Source organism: Culex quinquefasciatus, chromosome 3, assembly GCF_015732765.1.
Source record: "Culex quinquefasciatus strain JHB chromosome 3, VPISU_Cqui_1.0_pri_paternal, whole genome shotgun sequence".
NCBI lineage: Eukaryota > Metazoa > Arthropoda > Insecta > Diptera > Culicidae > Culex > Culex quinquefasciatus.
The window spans coordinates 2304638-2328468 of record NC_051863.1 but is presented as its reverse complement, the minus strand read 5'-3'; the positions used below and the strand labels follow the sequence as shown (position 1 = coordinate 2328468).

Below are 23831 nucleotides of genomic sequence, written 5' to 3'. Positions count from 1 at the left end.
ATAAATGTTTATATATTGTCGAATACAAATTTGCTAATGCTTCAAAAATGTTATCGATTACTAAGTATTCAACTGCTATTCTATTTCCACAACTAAATCTGAGTTTCCTGAGTTTCAATTTCGGGAATTCCCGGGACAAAATATCAAAAATCCCGGGATTCGGGAATTCCCGGTTTAGGGAAAATCCCGGGATTTTTGTCCCGGGAATTCCCGGGATGGACGCTCTAGATCAGGAAATTTCTATCGATAAAATTTATTGTAAATGAGAAAGCTTCAAAATTTGTTCAAGTAGTGTCAGATATAATTTTTATTAATAACACTTTTATTCATAAAGTTGTAATCAAAACTGTTTGATTTAAAATATGCACAGAAACGTTTTTTTTTGTGCCAAGATTTTTTTTACACACGTTTTAGTTTGTTCAAAACCATCAGAACTATCGTCATAATTTTGAACTCTTCCCTGAAGTACTGTATACAACATTTATTACAGCCAAATTTTAATATTTTAAAATTCAGAGCGTTGCTGAATTGGGTCCGTTAGAGAATTTAAAAAGTAAAAATAGTCAAACATAATTCTTTAGAGGATTAAGGCCGATGCAAATATTTAAAAAAGTTTTTGTCCCTCGGCCCTGGCCGAGTACAAGGGGGGGGGGGCAAAAAAAATTTAAAAAAATATAAAAATTTAAATAACAAGCCATAATCTTCACATTTAAATGAAAAAAGTGTTTTAAAATGCATTTTACACTAGTTCAGTTGTTTTGCAATCATTAGTTTTCAAAAAATCTCAGATCTGACAAAAACAAAAATTGTATCGAAAAAAAAGATTTTGCATCGAAAATTTTCAAAAAATTTTAAGATTTTTTAATAAACCCAAACATGCTAAAAATGATTTTAAACGCAGAAGAATGTATTTTAATTTGATTTCAGCTGGTTGCACTTGAATTTTCATTGAAATTTTGAAGTTTATTGTAAATTTTTTTTTGCCCCCTGATTTTTCGGGCCAATTTTGAAGGGGGGTGACAAAAACTTTTAAAAATATTTGTACCAGCCTAATCAAAAATTAAATCAATTATCGATCGAAGCAGTCCTAAAATGTGTTCAGCAAAAAAAAAAGTTGATCTTCACCGTTAAAATGTTTTTTAAACCTCACTTTCTCCTACACTCCAAAGCTCCTTCAAGCCTCGTTGCGAATCCTTGTCGACAATGACTGTTCCTACTACTGGTTGGTGCTGGTGGCGGTTGGATCAGTGTTTCGAGCGTTGTTGAACAAAACCAACCAAGTGTGTGTGTGTGTGTGTGTGTGTGTGTGTGCCACGCACACTTTGCAAGGTGTGCGGTCTGGTGAAACAAATTTTCAATGGCCCATCATCGTGTGTGTGTGTGTGTGTGTGTGTGTTTGAATGGAAATTTTCAATAAAAGCACCATCACCATCGTACTCACACACGCAACAGGGGCACCAAATCCGGGTGCTTTGTTCCGCGAGGGTTTACACGCGTTCGCCGAAATTTCGATTGAAAATTGTAATTGCAGTCTGTGTTTGTGGACGCACGCAGACACACACACACAAATACCCACATACGCCGAACGGGGCATTGGTTTGTTTTTACAGAGTCGTTTGTTTTTGGTAGTTGTTTGGATTCGGGGTGCTCTTCAACACGAATATATTTACCTTTTTCAATTGCCGTGTTATTGGTCGTGGAACGGTTCAATAAATTGACAAAAGATTTTAATGGGCTTTTCGGCTTTCAAATAGTATTGAAGAGAATAATAATGGTGTACCACAAATTTGCATGAGGTAAAATAAATTGCATTGTGATTATTATTATCATTATGAGTGATGAAATGCAAATGGTATGCAGTTCAACTAACTAAAATTGTACATTCAGTTTATTTTTTACCAGTATTTTTTTCAAATATCGATTCTTCAAAGATAGATGGCTCATTTAACTAAACAATTACAGCGACTATCTTATCGTGCACGGTTATTGCCGTCAGAAGGTCTTGTTACAGCGTCTGCCTACATGTACTTCCATGGCCATTGAACCACGCGTGTACTTGACTTGACTCCCCATACCGTAGCCGGCTCATTAAATTTTAATCCCTAGCGTTACTGAAAGCAATTAATCCTCAACGGCTCGGCGGCAGCGATATTCAATCAAAACCACTTTGTTTCTCGTACTTTGTGTGGTGAAGAAGCCTTCGGTAAACCCATAAAAGCCATTAAGTAAGAAACGCTCCCTTACTTATCACAAGTGCCACTTCACCGGGCGCCTCCTCGTGTAGTAGGTGAGGGCTACAAGTTCCGTTTGGTGTTTCCAGAATACCCAAACTCCGCCAATTTTGACGACGAATTATTCGCGGTAAACACGCCAACACTAGCGTGTCCCAAAAAAACACGAAGTCGAGGAATTCAATGTGCTCAGTTCTCAAATGATAGAAAATCATGTTAGAAACAACTCTCTCATACATGAAAACTTTCGGAAAAATCGTTTACCACGTTCCCTGGGCATTTTTTTGAAAAAAGTCAGTTTTTTCGACAATTTCACAAAATCTGCTCAGAAAAAATGGAAAATTTTAAAATTTCAAATAGCCTATACCATTAAATGATGGTCTGTGGTCCAATGAACAAGTTAATGTATCGATTTGGCCTTTTAAAACCTTGTTTTTACTTTCCCGGTAGCTTTTATGTCGAAAAATACGAGTTTTTGCTTTACTTTTTTTCAATCTTTTCCCTCGGTATTGAACACAAAAATTTCCTCATATGTGAGAATACATGCATCTTGTAGGTAATTTTCCGCTGAAGATTTTCGTCTAAGCAACTTTGAAGTTTCATTAACTCTGAGCTGAGATATTCCAGTTTTTGTGAAGAAAGAATATTGAATATTTGAAAATGTTGATATTAATCATCATTGGCATACACAGTAAAAAATAATGTAAATTTGGAAGCTGTAATTTTGGAAGGATGAATATTATCTCTTTTATGATGTAATTTTACCTCAATTTAGACTGAAAAATTGACATTACACCATAAAAGTGGTAAAATTACACATTTCCAGAGGTAAAATTGCACCTTTTTTCTGACATAAAAGATGTACCCCTTCCCAGATGTAATATTCTCATGATTTTTTTTTTCTGATTACAATATTAAGGATAATTTAAGCCTAATTTGAAGTGCGGCTGTATCGCATCTGGTTTAAACATGATTGGTTAATCCTTCAATACTAAGGGCCACCTGGTGTTGTTTTCTCATGGCACACTACGTGCTAAATCAATGAATTACTTTTAGCAAATAACTCATATTTAGAGCATTTTGCATTTAAACCAATCGATGCACGTTTGCTGTGTTTCCATGGATACAAATAAACAAATAACAAATATAAGGTTCAATTGTACGCATTTCCGTGATCTGAACCACAACGTAACGTTTACACTCCCTTCTTATAACTCCTGTCGATAAATCCGATGTCAGGTCAATTAAAAATATCACTAATATTTGGAATTTATTCTATAGGGATCCATCCATTAATCACGTAGACATTTTTTTTAAATCTCAGCTCCCTCCCCTTCTCATGGTCAATTGTCCATAAAAAAAACTTTTTGGATGGAGCGTGGACAATTGCCAACCCCGTACAATCGAACCATATATTTCGATGCCTCTGTGCTCTTGTACTAAGCTTACTGGTTTTCCTATCTAGATAGCATAAGAGAGCACAGATGCATCGATTTGTTATTTGTTTATTTGTATCCATGGAAACACAGCAAACGTGCATCGATTGGTTTAAATGCAAAATGCTCTAAATATGAGTTATTTGCTAAAAGTAATTCATTGATTTAGCACGTAGTGTGCCATGAGAAAACAACACCAGGTGGCCCTTAGTATTGAAGGATTAACCAATCATGTTTAAAAACAGATGCGATACAGCACTTCAAATTAGGCTTAAATTATTCTTAATATTGTATGCCAATGATGATTAATATCAACATTTTCAAATATTCAATATTCTTTCTTCACAAAAACTGGAATATCTCAGCTCAGAGTTAATGAAACTTCAAAGTTGCTTAGACGAAAATCTTTGGCGGAAAATTTCCTACAAGATGCATGTATTTTCACATATGAGGAAATTTTTGTGTTCAATACCGAGGGAAAAGATTGAAAAAAAGTAAAGCAAAAACTCGTATTTTTCGACATAAAAGCTACCGGGAAAGTGAAAACAAGGTTTTAAAAGGCCAAATCGATACATTAACTTGTTTATTGGACCACAGACCATCATTTAATGGCATAGGCTATTTGAAATTTTAAAATTTTCCATTTTTCTAAGCAGATTTTGTGAAATTGTCGAAAAAACTGACTTTTTTCAAAAAAATGCCCAGGGAACGTGGTAAACAATTTTTCCGAAAGTTTTTATGTATGAGAGAGTTGTTTCTAACATGATTTTCTATCATTTGAGAACTGAGCACATTGAATTCCTCGACTTCGTGTTTTTTTTGGGACACGCTACGCCAACACTCTTGATGTATGCGATTTCGCGCGCGCGCCCAGGAGGACTACCATCTACGAGGATTTCTACATACGTATGCTCGATTCGACAGTCTTGTGGAGTGAGAGGCGATGAAACCGCAAACGGAAGCCAACCAACCGAAAACCGCAGAATTGTGCAGATTTACACAGTTGTATGAGTTTGATTGTGCACTGCAAATTTTGGTCTGCGATAATTATAAAACAGATTATAATACTGATTTTCGGAATACCTACTCGTTTTGTTTCTCTATACTAATAAAATTGCTACTTCAATAATCATTACTTGTTTCGAATAGTTCTACACATGGACGCTGACCTTAATCTGGGAACGAAACGTTTCAATGATAAATCCTACTGTTAGATACCAAGTATCTAGTTTTGTAATGAAATTTGATGATTTGCAACTATGACAACCAACCCTACAAAAAATGAGTACTTACCCAAGTTACCTAACTCACCTGTGAAACCAGGGGGGCGACATCTATATCTCACTACACTACATCTCGCCCGTAGCCATCACAAGCTGTCAACTTCGGCACCAGAACAAAAGAACAGGTGTTCGTTACGGAACCAAAACAAAGCAAATGCGCTCAGTAAAAAAGTATAAACACTGCAGGCATAAAATGAAAATTAAGTGATTATTGTTTTTATGTACAATTTTACCGCAATGTAGTTTAAAAGTTAGTGTATGTTTTTGAAGTGATTTTTATCAATTTATTTGCAAAATAAACTACTAAAGTTAAGATTATTAAGCACACATGGGCCGATGACCAAATCTAAAGTTGTACTTTTATCACATGAAACGTTTAACTTAACTACTGTGTAATTTGAATTTTACTATAGCAATTTTTATAACAAACAATGAATTATCAATAAAACAACCCTTTTGCTCTCTCTGTGTGCAGTCTTCAGCAAACTTGTGGGTCATGATCCGGACTTTTCGGAAAAATAGGTACGCGGCAAAAATGCGATTTTTTTAAATTCAGCTTTTTATTGTTATAATTTGAATACCGGTTTAAGATTTTTCCGCAAAATGAAGAGTACAAATTTAATATGTCCGGTATGGTTTGGAATCATACTGATCGTGGTAGAGAAGTGCTCAAAGTACCTCAAGAAGAACTTTTCATAACATTTTGAAATGTTTAAAAAGTTAGTTAACTATTATTAAGCAAATGTTGATGAAAGGCATTATTTCAAACTTCTCAAATTATCACGATTTTCTCACTGAACATGATTTTGAATCGGAAAACGGAATTCATTTTTGGATTTTTTGGACAATTTGGCACAAGGAGAAGGTAAAATAAGTTTGTAAATATTAAATAATATATGTTTTTGAAACAAAATTCAAAAAAAAATCTCCAAATTTATAGGAAATTTCAGTTAAACAAATTTCATAAAAAATGTGAAAACTTGTGATTCGTGCTTCGAATTCAGTTTAAAATGCAATATAAATCGATAATTTTATGATAATTTTTTTATTTAACGAATTTCTGGCAAAATTCCTACTTTTTAACAATTTTACCTAAAATGTACATTTATTTTGTTAAAAAGCTTATGAACTTAGAAAACTTAATATAAACATTGATTTTTTTCTTAAAAACTATATCAGCAACACTAGTGATGATAAATTTAACGTAAAAATAAAGTTTGAACACTTTTAATCTGATTTTATCAAGAAAAAATATGACTATCAAAGTCACCCCGGAATTTACAATGATAATTTTTAACGTAACTATTTTTCTAAATATTATAGAATTTTTCTTTTCAAAAATAGTGCATGGACTTTGTGTGGGCTACCCCAGTACATGTTTTAAAAATAATAATCTTGAGAACAGATTATTATTTTAAAAGATACAGCCTCACAAAAAAATCGAATCGATGAAAATATGTTTTTTAAGTGTCACTTAACTAGCCTGTAACTTCCAACTGACAATAATTCGGAAACTAATGTTGTAATTGAAATTTTTGTGAAAGTTTCTGACCTTTCAAAAATACAAAAACAAAATTTTAGCTTGGTTTTGAACTGAATTTTTAATCATATGCAAAACAGATTTTCTGTTCCCTTGATTTTTTGAGAAATTTTCAATGGAAGGGAGGTCAAACACATGAAATAAAATTTCCATTGGTCTAATGATACTGCTAAAAAGTCACAAATTAACTCTAAAAGTATGAAAATATATTTCCTACAGTTTTACTTTTTTCAGATAAGTGGTCTCAAAATTCATTTTTTAAGCAGGTTGGGTGGGAAAATGTGAAGAAATAATCTTTAGTAAGTAGTTTAAATTGTGTGAAAAAAATGTTTTTTTTAATTAAAAAGATTATGTTTTTTGCCCATCGATTTAAAAAAAATGAGAAAAATAAAAGTTCACTACATTTTTATTTGCTTTGTAACAACACTTCAACAACACTGTTCAAGATATAAGGCTGGATTGTGCATTATATCAGTTTGAAAGTTTTCAATATTTTATGATTTTTTCGAAAATTTGCGTTCAGTTCAATTGAGGCTTCAATTCAAAACAAACGTTTTTTTTGTCGTTTTATTAATTACATTGATATTTTTTTAATTCGTATTTTTTTATGAAGAAGATGGAAGAAGGTGGATGAAACTATCAAAAAATATCGAAATGACCGAGGAATTTTGAAAGAAGACAGTTTTAGCTTGAAAAAAAAACTTTTTTACAGTTGAGCTAAAACCATAAGATTTGTCTTCGTCTTAACTAATGTAATTGCACTTTTTAAAAGACATTTTGTAGCAAAATTTGTACCATTTCAATACATGCTAAATAACAACACTTGATTTTACCGTGACCATTTCTGAAAAGGCATCAATTGTAAGGTATTTGCCACCGTCGCGCGCACGTTGATGTTGTTTATCCTGGAGAGGTTATCCTCCAACACCCAACACCTACACGACACAAAATATAGTCATGCAGTATAGCAAAGGCGATCGGTAAGCTCTCTAATAACGATATTGCTCCAAGTTGTTTGCTTCCGCTTCCCCTCGAATGTTAGTAAATTAATGGAGTCATTATTGTGATGGAGGGCACGACTCTCCGCGCTCAAGAGGGATGATTATTGTTTGATTATCGTGGAACATTGTGTGATTTGTGCGGATGGAAATTGCTTCGTCGTTGGTGCTAATTGTGAATATTGAGTGTTTATTCTACGTAATGAGCCGACTGCATAAATAGAGCGAGTGCGCGGCAGTTGGCATAATTCAATCTTTCCTCGAACGCTGCGGCGATTCGCGATAGCAAAGCCTGATGGATGCTGCTATTCATATCGAGATTAAATAATTGTATTGTGCCTCAATGGCTGCTGTTTCGGGGGCAAGATAAGCGACGAATTTCACGCTCGAGTCAAATTCCCATCTGCAAGCAATGTTTCACCAATAAATTAATTAACTCTTTCGCTCGGTGAACTCGGTGTCGGCCAAAGACGGATGGTCTCCACGTGACCCTAATGAACACCAGCAGTGGAGCGAAGCTCGTGGTGAAAGAAGAACGTCGATACAGCCAACCTAATTTAGCACCTCGGGAAACCCAAAACTCACGTTCCTCCGGTTGACAAACACGTTTTTCATATCTGCCGAGATGAAACGAAAATTGTTTTTCCTTTCGGTATCACCCAACCTCCCTTCTATCTCTCGAGGAAAAACAGACACATGGGCTGACATATCAGCACATCAGCACAAGGGAAAACAAATTTCAGCGCTCTTTTCCTCGACACAAACACGCGAACGAGTGTGCCTTTCTTCTGGTCATGTTTGGAAAACACACACAAAAAAGAAAGAGAGAGATGCATTTTGCGGGGTGTAAGGAAACACGAAAACAAAACAACACCAAAATATATACACGCACGTCATCACAAACACAAACCGCCCCTCCTTTCCCTCCCCCACAAAAAAACTCCAAAAGGTGCGACTTGAACGGGAACATGCAACACCGAAAGCCCTGTCAGCCCTTGCTGGTGGAAAATTTGCTGCCCAAAAGTTTTCCCAACCCGCTGGCAATTGTGGCGGCGGCGTCGGCATCCATGTTAGAAGTCAGAAGAGGCAATTTCCACGCTCCTGCTGTGTGAAAAACGAGAATTGTATGGGCTGTTTGGAAAAGTGGCAGGGGTTTCTAAAGATTGCGAGAATTTGTTTACTAACCATGTTTCGTTTTGACTGGTGTTTTTTGGCTTATAAGTTCAACATTGTTGTTTGCAATTTAATTCAAGTAGTTAAAAAAAAACTTAGACAATTATTGTTAAATTTCGATATGGGCGTTTGGAAGCTTTATCACGGCATTACCATATTTTTCCCTTTTTTCAACCAATTTTTGATTGTTAAAACGCATTTGAAAGAAAAACTATTAGAATTTAAAAAAAAAATCGGGTTGAAAGTGCGACTTGTTTTATTTGTATTTAGTCATAGGAGCAGTTCTCACAGATTTCGGTCATTCGAATTTTTTTGTATTTTTTAATCCGACTGAAACTTTTTTGGTGCATTCGGTATGCCCAAAGAAGCCATTTTGCATCATTAGTTTGTCCATATCAATTTCCATACAAATTTGTCAGCTGTCCATAAAAAAATTATGTATGAAAATTCAAAAATCTGTATCTTTTGAAGGAATTTTTTGATCGATTTGGTGTCTTGGGCAAAGTTGGACTACACTGAAAAAAATTATACACGGTAAAAAAAAATTGATGATTTTTTATTTAATTTTTTGTCACCAAAACTTGTTTTGCAAAAAAACACTATTTTCATTTTTTTTTATTTTTTGATATGTTTTTGAGGACATAAAATGCCAACTTTTCAGAAATTTCCAGAATGGGCAAAAAATCTTTGACCGAGTTATGAATTTTTGAATCAATACTGATTTTTTCAAAAAATCGAAATATTGGTCGCAAAAATTTTTCAATCTCATTTTTCGATGTTCATTTCATTTCATTTCATTTATTGGATTGTTTTGGCAAAAACATCAGTGCAGTAATTATCCTAAGCTGAGATATGGGGTACCTTTCAACAGCTGACTAATTCAAACAGTGTTTAGAGTTAACTGGTACACGGGAGAAAAATTGAGCAGGGGAAGGAAAAAAATTACAAAATAACCTTCGAAATTGCTAATAGATAGGGGATAGTTAGAGGAAAGGAGGTATTTCTTATTCTAATATCACATCAAGGGGACATCCGCTGCAGCAGAGGGTTAGCTGATGTGGCACACCCCATCCAAAACTTTGGAAGCACTCGTAGAAGCCAATCGTCAATCAGCTCCATCTTCGCCATCCTGTGGACGTCGTCAGTCGGGTGGAAGGGATCCAGGTTTAACACCATCTTCAGCAGCCGGTTCTGCTTCACTTGCAGTTTCTTCCGATGTGAAGCAGCGCAATCGTGCCACGCCGGGTATGCATACGTCATCGCCGGTTTGAGCACCGTCTTGTAGAGCAGCAGTTTCGAGTTGCGGTCCAAGTAGGAACGTCGTTTCACAAGCGGGTAGAGCATCCTGGTGATCTTGTCGCACTTGGTCGTGGCGTTCTTGATGTGCTTCGCGAACGTCAGTTTCTTGTCCAGGGTGGCTCCCAGGTAATTGACGTCCTCCGACCATGGCACATGGCTACCCCACACTGAAACCTCCCTGCGAGGAAGGTAGCGTGGGCTTCGCTTGCGTGTGAAGAAGATCGCTTTCGACTTCTCGGCATTTGTCGTTATCTTCCACTTCTTCTGGTAGCGTTCGATGGCGTTTTGGGCGGCTTGCAGCTTGGTCACGACGATGGTTGGGTCGGAGTCCGACGCGAGGAATCCCGTGTCGTCGGCAAAAAGGAAGTAGCTGACGCCATTGATCATTGCCAAGTCCGCCGTGAATATGTTGTAGAGCGTGGGACTAAGGACGGCACCTTGCGGGACGCCGAAGAGAACTTCGTGCCGGTCCGACACATGTCCGTTTACCACAACGTGGTACGATCGGTTTTGCAGGAACGAGCGGACGATCTTCAGGATGTACAGCGAAAAGTTGGCGAGATACATTTTGTGCAGGATTGCTTCTTGCCACACTGAGTCGTACGCTTTCTCGACGTCCAAGAGCACCATGCCGGCTGACTTGCGCCGCGCGAAGTTCGCGCGCACCTCCTTCACGAGCCGAACGAGCTGATGATTGGTGGAGTGCCCTCGCTTGAATCCGAACTGGGTGTCCGGAATAACCCGCGTGTTCTCCAAGTGTTGGTCGATGCGCACCAGAATTACCCGCTCCAGGAGTTTGCTGAGGGTTGGCAGCAGGCTGATTGGCCGATAGTTCGAGGGGTTAGTGGCGTCCTTGTTTGGCTTCGGAATGCCTATCACCACCGCATGCTTCCACGCGGCTGGGAAGTATCCGAGTCGGACACAGGTGGAGAAGATCTTGGCGATGAAGATGTGCGCCTTCCGGGGAAGCCGCTTCAGCACGATGTTTCTCAGTTGATCCTGGCCCGGTGTTTTCTTCGCCTTCAGTCTTCGGATGAGCTGCGCCACCTCTTTGGGACGAACCAACCACGAATGGTTGTCCGCCAGCGGGGTCCGATCGATGGCATCGATGGAGTTGTTCACCTCTGCGACAGTCACTGGATCATCATTTTTCGATGTAAAATCTAATTTGCAATCAAAAAGTACTCCAGTTAAATTTGGATACAGTGCACCGTTTTCAAGTTCAATCCATATTTAGGTGACTTTTTTGAAAAAAGTCGCAATTTTTATTTTTTTTTTTAAATTAGTGCACATGTTTGACCACCTTGAGAATGACCACCTTGATGTCTCACCCAAAAAACCCAAAATCTAATGTCGATAGCTCTGCAACTAATGGTCCGATTTAAAATAATAAAATATGAAACATTCGTGAAATTTTCCGATCTTTTCAAAAACAATATTTTCAAAAATTTTAAATCAAGACTAAAATTTCAAAAGGGCCAAACATTCAATATTACGCCCTTTATAAATGTTTGTCTTGTTTTAAAAATTTAGAAAATATTTTTTTTAACATTGTAAATCGGACCATAAGTTGCTGAGATATCGACATTAGAAAATGGTGGGTTGTTTGGGGTGAGACTTAGAAAACATCAATTTTCCTGTTTTTAAACACTTGCATGTCAATATCTCAGCAACTAAGAGTCGTATCAACAAAGTTCAATAAACAAAATATAGAGAATTTTCTCAGCTTTTCAAACATATTTTTTTCAAAAGTGGGCAAACATGTGCACTAATATTAAAAAAAATGAAAAACTGCGACTATTTTCAAAAAAGTCACCTAGAAATAGATTTAACTTGAAAACGATTGCAAATTTGATTTTACATCGGAAAATGTAGTTAAAAATTTTTCGCGACTAATTTTTTTTTATTTTTTGAAAAAATCAGTATTGATTCACAACCTGGAAATTTCTGAAAAGTTGGCATTTGATGTCCTCTAAACATATAAAAAATAAAAAAAATAAAAAAGTGTTTTTTGTACAAATCAAGCTTTAGTAACAAAAAGTTAAATAAAAAATCACAAAAAAATACCTACAACTTTGCCGAAGACACCAAATCGATCAAAAAATTTCTTCAAAATATACCGATTTTTGAATTTTCATACATCATTTTTGTATGGACAGCTGCCAAATTTGTATGGAAAATTATATGGACATACCGAAGGCACCAAAAAAGTTTCAGTCGAATTAAAAAATACAAAAATTAAAATTCTAACAAAAAATACCGATTTCGTAGAGACATTTGACTACCAATTCCATTTAAAGGGAACGTCTACCAAAATAAAAAAATAAATGCGATGTAGTTCGTAAAAATCATTTTTTTTTTTGTAATAGAACGTAAAAAAGATACTTAAACCACCTTGATTGGCTCCTTCCTCCTTGCGCATGAATACATACATGCAAAATGCTATAAAAAGCATGCTTCACATTGCTACAAAAATCTTTTTCATAGCATAACTTTTGAAATACTTCACTAAACTAAATAATTTTCAATAGGGTCTTATGGGATTCCAAAGTGGACCGAATAAGGCTAACCCGGTCAAAATCGATTAAGCCAGTTCTGAGATAATCGAGTGGGATGGGACTTTTTCTGATAACTTCGCTCTACAAGCTGAATATTGTTTCCTATTGAGCTATTTTAGGACTATGGGCCAAATATGAGTAAAATCGGTCAACATTTTTTCATTGATTCTCGAAGGTGAAGTTTGTATGGGAAAAATCGAAAATATGTATGGATTCTCAGTGGAAATTGTATGGTTGTACATGTTCCATACAAAAAAGATTTGTTTTTTATAGACAATAATTATTGTCAACAACCCTAGTAACATTTTAGGTTTTAAGTAGGCCATAAAAGCCTATTCAGGTTGGATGAGGGTTTTCAGAACCCTGATAAAACCTGTAAGTTTAAAAATGTTACTAGGGAAGGGGGTGAGGGGGCGATTTTCAAAAATGTGTCCCGTGGTTTATAAACGATCTCTTAAGGGTTTCTAACGTTTTTGTAGCACAGCTTCCTAGTTTGTATGGGGAAAGCAATGATGCAAAAAAAAATTTTAGTTAGGTCATTGTAAAATTATTTTTTTTTTAAGTTTATGTCGAACACCCGTACCTCCCCCTTCTTTCAAAAGCGGGCCGAAAAATCAGGGGCTGAAAAAAAAATTAAAACAAACTTTAAATTTTAATGGAAAAACGAAAAACGAAACTCATGGCACTACGCCCCCCGGGGCATGGCCTTCCTCTAACGTGGGATTTCTGCTCCAGCGCCTCTGACGAGACAGGAGAAACCGAGACCGACGTTTTACTTCACCATCCGATAGAAGCTCAGTGGATAAGGCGGGAATCGAACCCGCGTCTCATAGCATCATCGGGATCGGCAGCCGAAGCCGCTACCCCTGCGCCACGAGACCATTTTAATGGAAATAGCAGCCTAATAAACTGAAAACAATGTGAAATGCATCTTCCTGCCTTGAAATTCATATTTAAATAAAAAATGGACTTGATTAAAAATATTATTAAAATAAAACAAAAATCAACGATGCTTGGTTGTTTGGAAAACTTGCTTGCAAAATAACTGGGCTGGTGTAAAATGCATTTAAAATATTTTGTTTCTTTGAAATGTTATTTCAGTTAAAACATTTTTTAAATATTTTTTTCATACAAAATTCAAATTTCGTGAAATTTAAAATAAACAAATTGAAAAATGCTAGGTAGTTTTAACAATCTTCTTCATTGTTATTAACTGAAGTTATTTTAGATTATTTGATTTTATCATTCAACTGATTCAACGAACAAAGTCTCATGATTTAACAATAATATGCTAAATGAATGAAATAACTCAAGGTGAAAACTCGGCTTCATTAGTCAGGCTTAATAAATCCCCACCAATTTTCCGCGGCTTAACCGTGAAAAGTGAGAATACTTCCAAACTTTCGAGTCATCTCGTAATTCGGCAATGGAAAGTAATCAATTTGCAGCGTTGATTAATGGCGCTTACAAAGCGTTGCCTCCTCCCTACCCCCTCCTCCTACGCCCATGGACCACCGCCATTCATGGGTGTGTTCCCGAAGGTAGAGCTCTAAGGTTCTTTAGAGGCAGAGCAAGATGTTTTAATCATCCCAAGTTTTTTTTCACACCGCGTGACGACACACGCACGCACGAGGGAGTTTTGCGCTCTTTCAACGGGGGTCTTGGTACGGAAAAACCAGAGACCTGATGAGTATTCATTTCCTGTGCCAGAGGACATGGGCTGACGACGACGTGGCAACAGGAGGGATCGTCGCAGCGGCGGTGGGACTTATGTTTCGGATCAACACTTTTGCTGTTTTACATTCAGGTCGGCGGTGGAGATGCTGTGTTGGAACTTGGCCTAGGATGTTAAAATTTTAGAAAAATTAAGATTGTTGAAGCAAACTGGGACATTTTTCTTAAGAAAGCATGAACAAATATTTTCAAACATCTACATTCGAGGTTGACCAAAAATACCATCCCTTACCCTATTGTCGATTGGTGTACCTAAAGTGCGAACATCAAGAAAAAAAAATTGTCTGATGGCAACCTGCTGCGGTGGGACTTCCTCGGTTGCGCGTCTTATGGGAGTATAGTTTTGGGGTTTGTTATTTTTTCATTCCTGATCTCTCAAACCACGTGTACGAACGAACGCTGAACGAGCGTGTTTGGTTTTTCGGTGATGGGCACCCGGGTGATGAAATATGGCATAATTTTTCAGCCACGTTTCAGCCGCTTTGGGCGCGCACTTTTGCGCTCCCTTGGCGAGCTCTTATGGTTGGGAGGAGGGAAGTTTGGGTGAGTTCAGGAAACCAGGGGCAGTCTGCTCGTTGGAAGCGTAAAGTGATACCTCTGGCACAGATTTTTTAATCATCAAAGTGGTTTGCTAAATTGTTGAAGTCAACCGTTAAGCTGAGGGTGAAAATGATACAGAAAAATCAAGAATAATCAGTGTCTAGAAAAAATGATTTGTTTTGAATAATCTTGAAATTCGTAATAGCTTGCAACGATGATTTTAATTGAAAAAATATATTTTTCAGGTGTAAGTCGTGAAATTAGGCACTGGATTTGCGAGACTTAATATTGTTAAATAATGTCTAGATTTTTACGAAATTTCTAGATGACAATCAAATTTAAACCAACAAGAACTCAATTTTTGTGTTCAATTTTGAACTCTGAAAATATTTCTTTTTTTTTTAAATCAGAAAGATTGTTATAAATTTAAAATTGCATTCTTGGGAATTTAAATTTTGAACGCGATTTTAGGCACTTTGCTGTTAAAAGTTTCCTCAATAAATATTTAAAAATATTTTAAATACATTCATTAAAAACGTTTCAAAGATAAATAAAAATACTGCTTTGTTAATTTTTGAAATATGATGCACACTTTTGAAACTTTTTTTTTTGAAATTCAAACAAAAACAAGTTCGTTAAAGAAAATTATCATTGAAAACTCAAGAAAAAAATGGACTCAAAAGCCAAGGAGCTTAAGTCCATTACACAAATTCAAATAACTAAAATAATATTCTTATAAAAAAATAGCATATTGAAGTGCTTTAAGGGGTTACATACATGTAAATCGGCAAAAATGTCAAGGGTTGGTATTGGCACACACTCAATTTTTTTAAAATTTGTTTTTAGGACATAAACATAAACATTTTAAACTATAATCAACATAAATTTAAAGACATTTGGTTGCATCATTGCTGAGATATAGCAAGTTAAAGTTAGCAGTTTCAAAAAATGGGTGCCACGATATATCAACACTGCTTCGACCAAATTGGCTAAACATTTTGGTGAAGACTTACTAAACTAACGGGTCTCGTGTGCATGACGAAGGCCGATTTAAAAAAAGTGTATTCAAAAAAAGATTTTTGTGTTTTTCATATAAAAAATCGTCAGTTTTCGATTTTTGTGTTTTTTGGAAAAGCAAAAATTTCAAAATCGAACTTAGTCATGCAAATCTTCACCCCAAATTTTAGCCAATTTGGTCCATCCAATCTCGAGATATCGTGACACCCGTAAATCAACTCGTTGTTCCGAGAAAAACGTTTGACAGTCCGCTTTGCGCATGGCAAAACTTTAAACTCAAATCGTCTTCTACTCGTTTATATCATGACAAATCTTCATGAAACTTGCTGGAGTGATTGGAATTTATCTTTTTAAAGGATTTAATAAATATTCGGAAATATGAAATATTGAGATTTTCTACATGTATGTAACCCCTTAAGAGGAGTTTGTCGAATTTTAACTGAACTTAAAATATTTTCAATAGTCAAATTCCCGAGTTTTTGTCAATTTCTGGCCACCCTGTGTAATACGCAAAATTGAGATAATAGCATTTTTAGGTTCTCAAAACACAAACACCAACGTTTTAAAATGTCGCTTACGTCGCTTAGCCGTATCAGAGCAGTATACTGAGTGTTTACTTTTGGGTTTTAGGTTCTCATAGGTCCTTATTAGAAGAAAAGTTTAGAAATGCAGTTTCTCGTGAAATTATTAAAATTTGCAATTTTCACAAAGGCATTTTTAAAGGTAAAATGTATTTTTTCAAACTAGATCAATATCCGAAGTTTCTCATTTAGTTGCACGGTGTCATTTTATTATTTTTTTTGTCGAAACGAGAAAATTCAGGAAATATGAATTTTTGAAACTCTAAACATGAACGAAACATCAAAGACGCTCGTCCTTTGGATTGGTAGAATTAGAAATACTATTACTACAAACTATATACGTGCTGGGTCTTTGTCCATTTGACAAGGAGTCGGAAGTGTTAAATAACGTTTGAATCCGATGGATGCAAACGTTCTTTAGGGCGGGGCTTGTCGATTCAAGCTGAGGTACCTCGCGCACGGCTAGCCTGCGTAGAGATGGGTCACCGAAGCTCGGCAGAGCTAACACTTGCCAAATGCCTATGCGAGTTATTTGCATGTATAGAATGTAAAATCTAAAATACATGAAAACAACTCAATTTGCAAGAAGCGACCGCGTGGTCCCGTTTGGTTGGTTGCACACACACACACGGTGTCGTTTAAATTTTTTGCATAGCACTTTTTTGTAATTTAAATAAAGTTCTCTGCACGGAGCTACCGTTTCAAGCAAATCCAACAATTAATAATTTTCATCCCGATCAATGTTTTGTTGAGATATTTTAAATACAGATAATTTATGATAATTTGCTCCGAAGTTAGCCCGTTAAGGGTTAAACAAAATTTATTCAAATGCATGTAAAATCAGATCATTTCACGGGGTCCTCCAACTTACTCCCGTCAGCTGCTTGCCTGCTCGCTCGACTTAATCTCACGAATCTCTGCATTTTCTGTCTCCTTCCCAGGTCCACTGTTTGAAGTACAAACAGCTGTCGGGCTGGACGTATCGCTGCCGTGCGATCTGCTGCCAACGACGATGACGATGATGACCGACAAGGTGACCCTGGTCATCTGGTACAAGGAAGGCAACAGCAAGCCCATTTACTCGTAAGTACAAACCCGACCATCCGACCGACCAACGCTCGGCTGTTTGTCATTCTTTTTCCTTTGACTGTCGCCGCTCTGATGCTGACGCTCAAGTATCGTTCAAACGTGCCTCCCCTGCCGCCGGACACAGACGACGGAACGGCTCAAGAGGACACCACTTGACCGGCGACTCTGCGCTAGATTGTGTCCTTTTTTCTCCTTAACAGAGGAAGACTCGACCAGCTTTACCAGGTGACACCGCCTCGGTCCTCGGGGGCTTGCCGTTTTCGGTGGACTCTTTTGCGCTCAGTATCTCCGGGTCCCGCTGAAACTCTAACGGGCCTGATAAAATGAATTGAAATGTTGCCTTGGCGAGGCAGAGCCGGATCCTTTTCTAGTTGGTTGGTATAAATCCATAAAGCTGCCGCGTTTAAAAACCACTTTCCTCCGGGGGAAAGCGATTCGTCGTCGCTCCGACGACAACGATATCTGGAGAGGTGACCAAGAGGGCAAAGTTTGCATAAAAATTTCCCCCGTCTGCAAAGTCCTCAAGCCTGGATGCAAAAAAGGTGCACGAGCAGCAGCAGCAGTAAATGACGATGACGACAGTGCTCACTCTCAAGTGCAATCTAAATAAATTTAACTCAAGTAAATAGACAACTTTAAGCGAAACTTACAGCACCTTGTAAGAAATGCTCCGATATTGTAGATTGTTTGGGGGTAAACTTTTGCACATCAGACCATCTACTTTCATGAGCTCTGTGGCTCATCTGCCAACCTGTCTCACTTTCAATCGAGCAAAATTCACCAAACGATTACCATGCTCCCCAGGAGGATGCAACACATCGATTTGAAAAGTGCAAATTTCCATCAAACCCCACCGCACCGCCGATCGATCGACTTTGGTGCCAACGTATGAGCACGTGATAAAGATGTACAAATATACCGTCCTGGCTGGAACACACACACACCGGAGATCCCTCGGCTGACATCTACAGTCATCCCACATATTCGGAACACCCACAAACTTGGAACACTTTTAAGAAAAATTGTCAATAGCATGCCAAAAGTAGCTTTTCTGTCGACCTTACTATTTTTAGAACCTTCATTTGGACATTATCTTGCTATTTCACTAGTAAAAGTAGTACTTTTTGAACAAAAAACTTCATTCCAAGACTATTTTGTCCAGAGCAGCAAAACACTGCCTCCAAATGGCCTGTTTCATATTTGTGGGATTTTATTGTGCCTCCCACAATCGTGGAACACTTGAATATAACTGATATTTTCACAAAAAAATGTTATCAAACCATATTTTAAACATCACTAAGCTTGAGTTTCATTGGTTTCACTGTGTGAAGTGAATTATTTGGTAATAAATATGTACTCCTGGAGAGATCTAAAGTTTGTTTACATTCGTAAGAAAAAAGTGTTCCGAATTTGTGGATTTCAAGGGTCAAAGTAATTCTTCAAAAACTTCATATAAAAGTCAATATTTGCAGATGTTCGATACAGCATTCGAACGATCGCAAGAAAAGCTTTCAAATGAAGGTAAAAATTTTGCGATTTGCTATGATTTTTTGAACATTGGCCGATCTGGAAACCGTTCCGAATATGTGGGATGACTGTACCTCAGCTCTGGCTCTGTGGTTCGAAAAAGCTAAAGCACTGGCAAAATAGTGTGAAAAGTGTCACTTGAAGAGGGGGAGCTTTAAGTTTCATGTGAGAAAAATGCTGATTTGAAAGAAGATTTTTCATAAAAATCTTGAAAATATTCATTGAAATATTTTGAAATAAATCAGAATGTTATTTTGCTGTAAAGATCGATCAACAAAGTTGAATATTTTTCCAAACTTTTTCTGGTATTCTCGAATGCATTGCCAAAATTTACAATACTGAAATGTACTTTACAGCATCCACTTGAGTGCTGAAAAGTTCAACTTGTCAGCACTTGTAAAGAAAATATGATAAAATATGATGAAATCATCAAGTCACGTTCCTCGAGATAAAATTTTTACGTCGTGTTGGCTGATTCAAAATTGCCATACTAACCAAATTACCTCAACAAAAATGACAAAAATGACAAAAATTACAAAAATGACAAAAATGACAAAAATGACAAAAATGACAAAAATGACAAAAATGACAAAAATGACAAAAATGACAAAAATGACAAAAATGACAAAAATGACAAAAATGACAAAAATGACAAAAATGACAAAAATGACAAAAATGACAAAAATGACAAAAATGACAAAAATGACAAAAATGACAAAAATGACAAAAATGACAAAAATGACAAAAATGACAAAAATGACAAAAATGACAAAAATGACAAAAATGACAAAAATGACAAAAATGACAAAAATGACAAAAATGACAAAAATGACAAAAATGACAAAAATGACAAAAATGACAAAAATGACAAAAATGACAAAAATGACAAAAATGACAAAAATGACAAAAAAGATAAAAATGATAAAAATGATAAAAATGACAAAAATAAGAAAAATAAGAAAAATGTCAAAAAAAAGAAAAATGACAAAAATAAGAAAAATGACAAAAATGACAAAAATGACAAAAATGACAAAAATGACAAAAATGACAATGCGTCCAATCCTCATTGTTAACATAAGAAAATTGTAGGGTTTTTTTTTTTTTGACTTTTCAAAAATAGTATATGTAGCACTGCTGTTTCGTTTGGTTACTTTCGCTATTCAGAGATTTGGAAAATCATACAACTTAGATAAAAGCCTAATCCAGTATAGATTGCAAATTTAATTTGACATCTAAAAATGATTTTTGAACTTTTGTTTGGCCATCCTTGCCATTATTCAATTAATTTAATTTATTTTATAAATTCATAATTCAATAACAGATTTTGCACCATCCTTGACTGTGGTATACAAGGTCCCTTTTTAGTTCTTCAAAGATCATCAAAATAAAAGAAACACCAGTCGTTTCCCATCAACCAAGGATTGTTTTTTTGGCCACTGTTCACACAAAGAATTTACAATGTGCCCTGTATGATTAACTTTCAAACAGTTGTATGAAGAGCTGTTAATCCGTTACAAATGATGATCCCAAATCTTCTTGAATCGTACAGAGTACAAAGAAGCTAGTACAAAAGCTTCCCAGTGTTACAACACAAGCTGCTCCATCACCATCCGAAATAGCAGTTCCTTTGAAGAACAATTGCGTTTACGGACTCTTTTTCCTTTGTTGTTGGCCCCACAGACATGGACTCAAACAAACGGGAGAGGGTGTGTGTGTGTGTGTTGTTTGTTTGTTTTACCAAATCTTTTCAAATTTGCTCTAGCAATCCACTCAAAAAGAGGAGAAGCACCCCGAATGTGCTGAAACGTTGTCTGCATAGATGGTAGAGTACAATTCGAAACAATCAAATTCTGGTTCCATCCGTCACACACATTGTGCAAATGTAATCTGAAAAGTTCCGAGCTCCCTACTTCAATGACGTGTGAAGATGTTTGAGGTTTGTCCAACACCACACTTCTCACCAGCAGCATCCCCCACTTTCATCTCGTGCCGAGGAGCAAACCTTGTGATGGCACCCGAAGTTTATTTATTTGTTTATGCTAGCGCTTGATGTGCTTGTTTGTGTACAGAGTTTACACTTCAGAGCACTCTGTATTCGAGTCCAGCAGCTTCTTCCGTTCACTTGGAGTGAATCTCTGAGTTGCGGGGGGCCGAGGGGGTGCACTAATAGCCGTTTGTTCAAACTTTGAACTGCCATCGTTCACGCCCTGGAGGCAGATGAACTTTTGCCTCGGGCCAATGCTTCCAAACTGCCGGAAATGGGCAGAAATTAATTAAGGTGCAATATATGCAAAACTTTAGCCCTTACCCTATACTCATCATTCGCCCCTGGGGGGAGCAAAGTGGTGCTGACGTTTTGACCTGAGCGCTCTTCCAGAACTTTGGGAAAAGCAGGTCATGTGCATCGGACGAAGTGCTTCAATACCCATCGGAGGTTTGCCAAATTGACATCCCCTTCCATAGCTTCTTCAAATTTCTTGTGAGTGTTCCCTGGATAGTTATACGGTGTGTTGGAGAGAAACTTATTTCGAAACATATTTTATCATTCTCAAATATTGAGTAAAAATACTTTAATCATGCAAAGAAAACTGATTCAAGTTTATTACAAAAAATGCAGCATTTTTTTATTATTATTCTAAATAATAATAAACAAAAAGAAATAAGTTTCGATGAAAAATATTTTTTTTTTAAATTAGGTCCCTTTTGGTTGGTATTCTAAATGGCTCTAATAACGACTAATTTGAATACGATTTGCAAAGCGGGACACAGATTCCGCGCTCGTCACAAATGCCAACTGCAGAATCTACGCGCACCGACGTCGCCGCCAGCCCAACTGAAGCGGAGTCAATCTTGGAGCCAGCATCGCTCAAAGATCATCATCTCGACGGAAAAAGCGCAATAAACAGTTCTCTGGTACGATTCTGCCACCGTCCCTCGCAAATCGGAATGATTTTCCCATTGCCTCCCGTGCCGAAGAGATAATCGAATCTCGGCAGGAAAAATACGTCAATTCGGCAGACAGGCGAGCAGCATTAGCATCGCCGTCATCAGATTCGGGACGGAGGCCTGGCGACGGTATGCAGATTTAATTTGCCCGATTTGAATAACAATATCGACCTGCCAGCCATTCGTCGTCGGAAACCGTCGTCCAAAAACCGCACACGGCGTCGAAAGATGACAACGACTGTCGGAGATAACTGCCGCCTGCCCGACGATGGCAGTTTGTTTATTTGACCAGCGAGAAGCGACCAGGCGGGGGAGGTCACCGACAGCAAATTGATTGTTAAACAAATGTGCGTGACCTTATCGTAACGACTGACGACGGCGGAGAAGATGCCACCGGAATTGGATTAACGAACATTGAGTGACATTTTAAGCTGCGGAATGCCAAGAGCTTCTCCCGGGAGTACTTTGTGGGATGCTGCTTACATAAATAACTAGCTGACAGGGAGATGTCCTGTGCTTCGGCACAGTCAGTACACATAAATTAGACGACCTGATGGCATCAAGCGATGGAAAGCGTTTCTAAATATGTCTTCGACATAATGGATAGATATGAAAATATGGTTTCTTCTGAGAGTTGAGTAACTCAATCAGACGCATATTTTTACTTGAACACTCTACTTAGGTGTATGTTAGCTTAGGGGAGAGTGGAGCGACTTGATCCCCGGGGAGACTTGATCCCAAGCCTGCATCTCGTCAGCATGTGGGTAAAACAATTAGCTTTGTTCTATAAAGTTGTGCTTAATTGACTTAAACTCATTGTAGAAAACAAAGAAAAAAATTAAAAAAATGTTTAGATTGAGTTACACACATGTTTCTAAGAAGTGCTTCAAAAAACTTCCAAGAGATTTTTTTATTTGTTTTGATAAGTATAGAAAAGACTCAAAAATTATAAAAAAATATATTTTATATACATGAATTGTTTGATAAACATCTCAACTCCAAAACACAGAAAAAAAGCAATTCCCGTAATCGTGAATTAAGTTCACGAATGTGAGATCCACGAAGGAATTTATTCATGAGTATGGTGCATTTGCACCATACACGTGAATATATTCCTTCGTAGTTCTCATAATCGTGAACTGACTTCACGGTTTCAAGAATTGATTTTTTTCTGTGAACCCTTACGCTGGGTTTTTGTACATAGTTTCCTTTAGTATAGTTGTACATAACTTACTGCAGTTTGAACCATTTTCAAAAGTTTTGTAAACAAAAATTACCAGCTTTTGTAAACATGCTCAATTTTGGTCTAAAAAAGATAATTTTAAGTTTTTAAATATTTTGCATGCTATACTTGTTATATTTTGAACACAAACGTACAGGTTTAATGTGAAATTGCCGTAACTTATAGAAAATAAAAAGTTTGGATGAAAAAGAACATTTTACTTAAGATTTCTTCAAAATGTTGAAAGGGGGATCAAATTACCCCCAACATTTTGAAAACGCCGGTTTTAAATATTATTTTGAAACGCTTGGCATGATTCGAAGAGTTTATCTGATGAAATACCCTTATCAGCCAAACATAGTTGAATGTTTAAGCTTTCAATTCATGCAAAAAGATCATAGTTTTGTGAGAAATTGACAGAGTTATGTGCGATACAAAAAAAGGGGATCAAGTCTCCCCACTCCCCCCTACACTAAGCTGATATTTTGGATTCAGAATGCAAATAATGATTTTATGTTTTAAAATCAAACACACTTAGATTTTTTTATCGAATTCGGAAAAGTTTGCCGAATTTTCTACTGCTGAACATTTCGGTAAATTGAGAATTACTGAATTCGGTAAAAACTTACCGAAATTAGGCAATGAAATTCATTTTTG

The 23831-nt window shown here is 36.8% G+C and overlaps 1 protein-coding gene across 2 annotated transcripts in view; it reads left to right on the top strand.

The window, feature by feature from the left end:
- LOC6048806 (nephrin) overlaps positions 1-23831 on the top strand; it is a 249070-nt gene that overhangs the window by 141717 nt on the left and 83522 nt on the right. For both annotated transcript variants that reach the window (XM_038260505.1, XM_038260504.1), the window contains exon 3: positions 17332-17473. In XM_038260505.1, coding sequence (XP_038116433.1) covers positions 17332-17473 — 142 coding nt within the window. The remainder of the gene's footprint in view (positions 1-17331; positions 17474-23831) is intronic.